Source organism: Papio anubis, chromosome 5 (genome assembly GCF_008728515.1).
Source record: "Papio anubis isolate 15944 chromosome 5, Panubis1.0, whole genome shotgun sequence".
Taxonomy (NCBI): Eukaryota; Metazoa; Chordata; class Mammalia; order Primates; family Cercopithecidae; genus Papio; species Papio anubis.
In genome coordinates, this window is record NC_044980.1 from 102734533 (window position 1) to 102744502 (window position 9970).

Sequence of the window (9970 nt, forward strand, 5' to 3'; positions counted from 1 at the left end):
CCTGGTGAGGATGATCAAGAGTTTGGGCATATTCCTGTCTGTGACCAGAGAACAGAGGAAAGAATCAGTTTTATCACAGTGTTAGTGCTAAGCAGCACATGACTCTTTTTTTCAAAAACTGTATGTTTCTTAATTTTTCCAGGGATTTTAAATTCATTTATCTTATCATAAACACCTTCCAACTTTACGAAACATAAAATTTATTAAGATAATTGTATTTTATAATATTCAAAGGCCTGAACCATTCATGACATTGATACTTAAATGGATATGAGAAATTTTATTGTGAGAAAAGGTATACTGACCCTCTTAGCTGACTTGTCATGTGGATATTTTTATTTTTGCCTGCCCATCCACAATAGCTTCTGTAGTATCAATTTAAATGATACATCAAACTGATAAATGTGAGCTGGCCTACCAAGTGAAAGCATAACTAAATTTAAATAGCTCTAATATAAAAATAATGAATCAATACATCAAAGATTAAGAATGCAGTTAGCAAAAATTAGTGTTCAATAAAGAAGCATGTGTGACTTCTAAGTTAGATGGTATATCATTCAGTGACCAGATAAGGACTAAGTTTAGGTGTAGTTTATTCAACTGACATGTGTGTTCAAAAAGTAAGATGAAAACAAAATGCTTTATTTGAAGAAACTTTGATAAAACAAATAATATATGGACATAAGGAAACCTAAGATTATAGGAGAAACCAAGGCATGAGGTTACCTAACAAGTAACCTTAGAACATAATCTCATCTGGCTCAGTACAGGTAGGAGAGGATGGTAGCAGGTGAATGGACAGTGAGCATGGACCTGAGGAGAAATGAATTTGCCTAACTTTCTTGCTAAATAAATGTGCTTTTGGATGCTGACATCAAGAGAGTGGTGTGTGAAGTACTGTAAATATTTGCTTTATTGTCTGCGCGGTGTGACTCCATTCTGCTCATTTGCAGGTGGGCAGTGGGCATTCCAATGAGGCAGCTTTAATCCTCCACAGAAAAGGATTTGATTGTCGGTTCTCTAGCAAAGGCACAGGGCTGTTTTGTTCTACTACTCAGGGAAAGGTAAGTTGAAAAGGTTATTTTTGCTTACTGTTAATGTGCTTTGAAATCTCTTTCTGCAAAGAATCTTGACAATAAGATCATATTTCATTGCCTCTTTACTGTCTCAGTTTCATCAGTCTGCAAATTAGTTTGAATCTCCCCATCTGAAAAATACACTTTCTCAAAACTTCAGCCTGCTTTCCTTGTCAACATCAAAAGGCATAGCTGGAGTTTATGCACATTTGAAGGCAATGCTCTTGTCATTTCCTCGGCCTTCTATTTCCAGCCTACAAAGTGCCGTGTTCCCAGTCCCCCAGTTTTCTCCTCCCCCGAACCATACATGCTCACATATCATTTAGTTCAGCACTGGTACACCTAAGTCCTACAGAGGCCAAGGCAAGTTTATAGTAACTGAAGCTTTATAGAGGTAGCCATAAAGAAGCAACTGGGAAAATTGAGACTGTAGGCTAGTAGGATAATCTACCCACAGCCCAGGAGGCAGCCGTACGTAGCACCAATCAGTTGTTTTCCCTTGGGAAATAAATGTAGGTCTTAGTCTTCTGATTAATGCAGATTTGCATATGAGTCAACACTGTGCAGGCCAAACAGATCCTCACACAGCTTGCTGGCTGCCTATTTGTTATTTCTCTTCAAGTTGGTCTTTCTGGCAGTTCCATCAAGCCTGTCCTTGGAAGGAAACAAACCTCCAATCTCCTGCCTTTGTTACTGAAAGGGCCATGACTCAGAGAAGGCAGCTGGGCTGATTTAGGCACACAGGCAGGTCTGCCTCACCAGGCAGCTCAGCTGACCCAACTTTCCTCCAAAACCCCATAAATAATGCTGTAGACCAGACTCAAGTGATTCAGTTCCAATCCTACAAATTAGCGTGTGTGGGGTCCAAAAAGAAAAGAAAAATGTGGTAGGAGCCCTAAACCTACTTAGATAGATTAGCTTCTACATTTCTTTTACCCTACCCTGCTTGGAGTTGATGCCAAGAAAGCACTGATATTTTTATTACTTTTTTATTATACTGTATTTGCACTCTATCTTATTGTTGATGATCTAAGTATACTTGGTTCTGAGCATTCTGACATTAAGGCCTTGAATCATAAGGGGGTTATATAATCCAGAGAGACAGATAACATGGCAGCAGTGAGGGAAACACTTTTCAAATGACCTGTCCACTCTATAGACTGGGACTCAATGACATATGATCCTTCCTTGTAGTGAACCTGTGTGCTCTCTCTCAACTCTGTTGGAACAGGAAAAAGTGGTTGAGGACTACCATTGTTAGGGATAAGTATGGACTAAAAGAGAATAAGGATGTTTTTAAAGCTTCTTGGCCATTGGGTGTCCTTTCTTTTATTGAAAAAACCCCTGTGCGTGATAAAATTCTCAAGCAATACAAAAAGGAATGCAGAATATGTTGCTCATGACCATTGCTGGTTTCCTGTTTCCTTCCAAGGATAGTCTATATGTTCAAGCATGTATATATGTATATTTAATTCACCCTTTTTTCCATAAAAGAGAACTTATATATGTATGTTTAATAACTTATGTATGTATATTTACTCCACCCTTTTTTCCTCAAAAGAGAATTTCAACATACTGTTTTATTCCTTCTCATACTGATTTTCACAGAATATATAGTTGTGCTGCTAATCTTCAAAGTTGATCTAAATATGCAAATTTTATCATTTACTTTTCAGATGTTGGTACAGAAACTTTTTAACAAGTTTATTGTCGAAAGTCTCACACTTTCATCATTATCCTTGATGCATTCACCTCCCGGCACTCAGAATATAAGTGAGATCAACTTGAGTCCAATGGAAATCAGCACATACCGAATCCGGTTGAGGTGAACCTGACTTTCACATTTAGATTGAGAATCATTGGCTTTTATACCTTTCTTGGTTTGACGTGCAATAAAGAAGCACATTATTTTAGCTTCTGGCTACTGTGAGAAGATAAATTCTGTGATTCTGTGATTTTTTTTTTCTTTTACCACTACAGTAAGAAAAAAAAAAAAAAGCCATGCTATCGGTCAAGTTTCTTTTTTTTTAAACTTCCTCCCATGAACTACCACCATCAGTATGAATTGATGCAACAAATGAAGGAATATTTAAAGACAGCCTCTCAACAGATTGTATCTCAGGTTAAATGCTAACTAATTATGTCTGTGTTGGGGGTTGTGAAGAGATTCTTACAATATCTGTGTGCTGATCCTTCATTAGTTTTACAAAAATACCTATTTGGCTGAAATGGAATAAAGTGTTTGTGGGTAAAAGCTAATGGCCAAAATGGTTGCAATCATTCATACTAGTTTGAAAAATTATGTGTTGAAGTAAGTGGAAAAGTGCAATCTATCCACCCTTATGATTAACATAGTTGATTTTTATACCTTTTTCTGGTGTACCTCTTGACCTTTTCCTTCCCTTCCTACCCTTTCTAAATATTTCCAGAAATACCTGATTTTGAATCATTCAACAGTAGAAAAAGAGGCATATTTTCATTACTTGACAATGTGGGATGGGTGCAATTTATTCCATCTTCACTAAAATAGAAGCAATTCCATAGGTACCATAAACCTATTTTAGGTACCACAAGGTGTCTTTTTACACAGCTCATTTGAATACAGGTGTTCTGAGAAGGGGTTTCTATTTTAAAATTACCATATCAAAATAAATGTGCCTTATTTTTTTATAAGTCTTGTTAAATCAGTGTCCATATTACTGTCTGGGGAAGGGAGAATGTTGCGGGATCGGGGAGAGGGGTGGGTACTTTCTATGACACATAAATTGTGTAATTTTTGCCTGACAATGCTGGCCACATTCTGATCTGTTTCATTAAATTTGTGGTGATGTTACTCTAAACATTTTGACTATTTGAATGTACTGAGATGTCGGAAAACAAAATAAGGAAGGAAAATATTGTTAATTAAAATATGCTGCTGCCAAGGAAACTGCAACTTGAAGCAAGGATTTTGTAAAATGCAAAATCCAGCTACTGTTTCCATTTCACAGTAGTTAACTATATTAAAGAGAGAATGCTTTAAAATTGATCTTGTTTTGAAACCCACTTTTATGTAGCTCATCATGGTTTATCTAACTAAGGAATATGTTTGTTAATTCAATTCTCAACTTTTGTATGTGCTAACCTTAATGAAGTTCTGAGCCCATGTGCCATTACAATGCTTTTAATAAAATTTATTTGGGATTATTGTTTCCTTAACATTAAAATAATAGCAACATTTAGACTATTCAGTTTTAGCATAGAAAGGAGTCTTTGAGTATGTACAGTTTTGAAAATTCTCTTTGAGTTAATCGATTTTGTATTCTGTGGCTTTCAACCTCCATTTACCTTTTGTCTTTCCAACATCTTTATAGAGAAATAAAAACCCAATTTCTCTTTCACCATATAGTTTTGATTATCATCTGGATTTTGACTCAAGATGCAGCTCCCAAGATTATTGTTACGTTAAATTCATAAACTCATTTGCCTTTAATAATTAAGGAAACAATACCAGTGTTGATAAAGATATTACAAGGGGTAATTTCATGCAATAAACATGTACTGTAAGTTTTCTTCCACATTTTTTGGGAAAAAACTAAAAAAAGAAGAAGGACTTCCTTTTTGTGGACATCTACAGATGTTAGGGTTGCCAGAAGCAAACCCCAGGAATGAGATCAGTATTTTCATTGCATCTTAAATGTAAAACCTTCCTGTGGGAGTTCAGTGTGTTCTGTGGTTAAGTGGGTGTGCTTAATCATTCTGGAAATTCTGATCAGATGAAATTAAAAAAAAAAAATCTTGATGCAATAACAGTGATTTTGCCACTTCTGGTTGTTTGAGATGGATCTGTCCCATGTTAGTCTGGGGTTTTATTCAGCTTGTGTTGCTACCAGCAGTTCACAGGTAAAGCAGAAACTCTCTTTAACCAGCAAGTTTCTGCTTTTTAAAGTTACTTTTAGAATAAATCATCAGGGAAATGAAGAGAGGATGCTTTTGCTTTGGGTTGTGGTCAAAAACTGATTAAATAATGTAATGTCTCTGGCACACACTAAAAACCATACACTTCAGTTGTGATCTCAGTGGCATATTTATTTGGTTAGGTTTCATTACATTTATTATTACAGATGTTCAATTGACCAAATAGTTCAGTGTTTTCTTTCCTTTTTTTGGAAATTTTGAGTTTGTGACTGCAGTGTTCAAGAACTCAGCATCCTTATTTTCTACAAATACTGATTAAAATAAAATGCTGTAAAATGCGTTGTAAAACATTATCATGATCTTCCCATACCTTTGTTGTACTTGTGCCGAAATGTTTTTATATTCCTTTGTCTGGAAGAAAATGTTTGCCTTCATTTTGATCATTTTGTTCACCTTGGAATCAACAGGTTTTGATATTTTTCTCTTGGAAGATTTTATATCTTTTTGGGAATATGTAATATAAGATCTCTAATAAAAGATAATCTTATCATGTACATGGCCCTCTAGAGTAGTTCTTAATCCTATTTTGTAAACATGGTTTAAAAGATAGTGAAAGGGTAGGGGGAGTAGTGAGGGTCTGTTCTTTGTTCCTTCATGATGGATTGCTTTTTTTTTTTTTTTGACACAGAGTCTTTGCTGTCACCCTGCAGTGATGCAATCTCAGGTCACTGCAACCTCCTCCTGGGTTCAAGCAATTCTCTGTCTCAGCCTCCCAAGTGGCTGGGATTACAGGCACCCACCACCACTCCTGGCTAATTTTTGTATTTTTGGTAGAGACAGGGCTTCACCATCTTGACCAGGCTGGTCTTGAACTCCTGACTTCGTGATCCACCCACCTCGGCCTCCCAAAGTGCTGGGATTACAGGTGTGAGCCACCACACCTGGCCTGGATTGCTCTTTCTTTAGTCCAGTTGTAGTTAGAAAATGTAGAGAGAAGATTGTAGATGGGTGGTGTCGAGTGTTACATCTGGGTTTGGAGGCACCTTTCAGGTTGAAGTCTAGGGACCTTCCTAGCACCTGTGCCCCACGGGGCCTTCTGAGCCCATTAGGAGGTAGGTAGATTGTGGTCAGATTCCATATATAAGCAGGACAAAGTTGTGGAGGGGAGTAAGCTCAGACATGAAGCTAAGAAGGTCCATGTGAGTTGATCTAGAAGGGAGGGTGGGTTGAAAGAGTCGGATCTGGAGTCATCCTCCAGCCTGCTGGCCCAGACTACTACACAACTTCAATAGATTTAGAGGAGTCCCCTCAAAGCTGGGAGGCAGGCACAGATGGAGAATATTCTGGGAGGTACACATGGGTTAGCCAGGTAAACAGTACATGTTAACTAGGAAATCTGCACTTGGTTTGGATAACTTGTGCCATTAAGAAATAATCCACTTAAGGCCAGGTGTGGTGCCTCACACTTGTCATCCCAGGATTTTGGGAGACAGGCTTGTGGATCACTTGAGACCAGGAGTTTGAGACCAGCCTGGCCAACATGGTGAAACCCCATCTCTACTAAACATACAAAAATTAGCTGGGCATGGTGGTGGGCACCTGTAATCCCAGCTACTTGGGAGGCAGAGGTAGGAGAATTGTTTGAACCTGGAACACGGAGGTTTCAGTGAGCTGGGACTGCTCCACTGCACTTCACCTTGGGCAATAAGAGTGAAATCTGTCTCAAAAAAATAATAATCCAGTTATGTACACACAGGAGTGTTAACAATCTGTAGAAGTTAATAAAAATAGATGTCATTGAGAAATAGAGACAAGTCTTTGGCTCCATAAAATTAGATCATTAACATGTTAAAATAGTTTGAATATTAAAATTGGTAAAGAAAACTTTAGGTGAGCATATGTTCACAATGCCTTTTACAAACCTTTGAATCAGACTAACAAAGGGCAGTTATGATGTTGAAAAGTTGGATCACAGGGGAGCTGGAAGAATTAGCAAGTACTTGGTTACTACCACATATCAAAGCAGAAAACAAACGTCTTGAGAGGTTGTAAAGGGCGAGATTTCTCCACTACACAGTAGATGAAGCAAAAATAGGAAATTGTAACTGTCCAGTAACTAGTGTTCAAGGTAGATAGCACTCCAAATACAGCTATTGCCAGGTAAGAGATGCCATCTAAGCTCTGTCTGGATCTCTTGGTTTTTCTTTCCCCTGAGTTGTCCTCATTCTTGGGCAAGGTCTGCTCATTGAATGGCAGAATGGCTGCCAGCAGGTCCAGACTGGCATCCAGACAGCTCAGAGATTTCAGTGGAAAGGGTACTTTTATCTACACTTTTATCTAATTTTTTCAGCAAATGTCCTGGCATTAATGTCACTGTCTCTCATCTGGCTCATGTGCTAATGATTATGGCTAGGAGTCTAGACTTAGGTTCAACTGAATCACATGGAGAAATGGGTGAGAAGTAGTGCCTCATCCCCAACCCAAAGAAAATAGAGTTCTACAACCAGAGAAACAGGAGCTGGATGCTCAGATACTTTGGATACTAGGCAGGCAAAATACAGTAGAAATACATTGCAGAGGAAAACCAAATGGAGATTGCAGATTTAAAGGAAGCTGAAAGCAACACCCAGTTTGAGTTTCAGGAAAGGTCCCATAGAAGAAGTGGACTTAAGATAATTAATTCTTAGATGAATTCGATTTTAGCAGGTAAAGACAGTATGTGTCCTCTGTTAAAAAAAAAAAAAAAAAAATGGGGTGGAGAAGACTTGATAACAGCAAATCCTAAAGAACTAGAAGTAGTATCTTCTATCTGAAGCAGTGCCAGCCTATAAAGCTTTCTTTGGTTATGGAAATGTTTATACTTGCTCTGTCCAGTGTGGTAGCTACTAGCCTCTTTTAGCTCTTAAATATTTGCAAGTCTGATAAGTACAACTAAGGAACTGAGTATCTTATTAAATGTAAATAGCAACACGTGGCTACTGTGTCTGGAGTGCATAGTTAAGTATAAGATATTAGCAGAAAGTACAACTGAAAATACAAGTTAAGGCCACATTTTGCTAGAATCCTGGTATGGTCCTCATCCCAGAAGCACTGACATTACCTGAAACATGTTAGAAATGAAGATTCACAAGTCCCACCCCGGACCTACTGAATTGGAATCTGCATTTTAACAAGATCCTCCAAGAATTCACGTGCTCATTAAAGCTGGCCTAGCACATTTTTCAAGAAGTCAGGTCTCTGTCTTGTCAAACTTTTCTTTTTTTTTTTTTTTTTTTTTTTTTTTTTTTTTTTTTTTTTGAGGCGGAGTCTCGCTCTGTCGTCCCCAGGCTGGAGTGCAGTGGCGCGATCTCGGCTCACTGCAAGCTCCGCCTCCCGGGTTTACGCCATTCTCCTGCCTCAGCCTCCCGAGTAGCTGGGACTACAGGCGCCGCCACTACGCCCGGCTAATTTTTTGTATTTTTAGTAGAGACGGGGTTTCACTGTGTTAGCCAGGATGGTCTCGATCTCCTGACCTCGTGATCCGCCCGTCTCGGCCTCCCAAAGTGCTGGGATTACAGGCTTGAGCCACTGCGCCCGGCCAAACTTTTCTAAGTAACTCTTAAGTCCCACCCTTAATCTTAAAATCTCTACTGCCTGAAAACATCCCATAAAATCTGTGCACTTGTCCTAACACTAACCAATTACAAGCTATTTCCGGCCCTGCCCACTTCTAAAAAGTGACATTCAAAAATCTTCCTTGTTAAAAATCTTCTGTTCTCTTGGAAAAACATAGATGCATATTAACTTGGATTAACATAGAAACTTTTGCCATGGCCTAAAAACCCTACCTAGCCTGGTCCCTGCCCCTCCACGTATATGAACTTTATTGTGTGTGTTGCTTAACATTTTTTTTCATGACCCAAGCCAGTCTTGCCTTCTACCACTCTCCCTCTTATTGACAGTTATCCAGGATTTTCTGGGTCTCTAGCTTGCCAAGATCATTCCTCTTAAGGGCCTTGCACTTCCCTCTGCATCCAAGGCTCTGCTCTCAGACCTCCCTATGGCAGGCCTCCTCCTGTCCTTCTCATCTTAGTTCAGTTGTCATCTTAAGGCCCTCTTCTCTTGGCCAGCCACTTTATCAGAGTCCTACCTCCACTCCTTCACTGAGTTATCTCCTTTTTCTTACAGCAGAGCCAAACCTGAAATTTTGTTGGTTTGACTTCCCCATTAGAATGTAAGCTCCTCTAAGGGCAAGAACTGCAGCTGCCTTGCATTGTATCCCCATGCTCGGAACAGCAGGAGTTCTATAAATATTTGTTCAATAAATGAATAATGATTACCACCTGTAAATGTAAAGAAACAAGAATTATAATTTCAGAATAAAAGGCTGCAAAATCCCTTACATCTAATTATTTGTTTGTTCATGTTATTTCCCTGCTCAAAACTCTCAGGGAATTCCCATGGCCAGTAAAGAATGTATGAATTTTCAAGCTGCATTCCTAATCCCTTCAAAGGATATGACCTTGTGGAATATACCATAGGTTATTATCAACCAAAAGCTGTCCCTTCACCTTCTTCTTCCTAACAAAACTCTGATTTTATTCAAGTATCAGGTAGCCATGGGTCTCAGAGGGTGAATCATGGTTGGTCTAAATCGATCATGATAATTTCCTTCTCCAGGCTGGATTATCAATTTAGGAATTGACGTGTGATACAATTCCGGCCAATCCAATGACTTACCATGGAAATTAGTTGAGAGTTTCTGTGACAGGCCTCTTTCCTCCCTCTTAAAAAGGGGAGAGCGTCTTACTCTCACATGACCGTGTTCAAAGACAACACTGGGTAAGTGTTGATGCTGGAGCTGCTGCAGCCATTTTGTAACCCTGCAGGGAAAGCCTGAGGACAGAAGTCAACTGGGTAAGTAGAGCCTTGGTCCCTGGTGATGCTGAGCTGGTGGATGAACCAATTCCAATTTTCTCGTTATATGAAGTAATAACTCACTTGAGTATTTGGAGTTT

General features: G+C 38.9%; 1 protein-coding gene across 2 annotated transcripts in view; it reads left to right on the forward strand.

Annotated features, from left to right (window-relative positions):
- The window catches only part of MAN2A1 (mannosidase alpha class 2A member 1), a 183980-nt gene extending 178453 nt beyond the window's left edge, over positions 1-5527 (forward strand). Inside the window, exons 21-22 of one of the 2 annotated variants that reach the window (XM_003899978.5) lie at positions 954-1064; positions 2753-5527. In XM_003899978.5, coding sequence (XP_003900027.1) covers positions 954-1064; positions 2753-2905 — 264 coding nt within the window. In that variant the 3' untranslated portion in view covers positions 2906-5527. The remainder of the gene's footprint in view (positions 1-953; positions 1065-2752) is intronic. The other variant, XM_021939583.2, reaches the window with a different exon arrangement.
- Positions 5528-9970: the final 4443 nt, after the last annotated feature.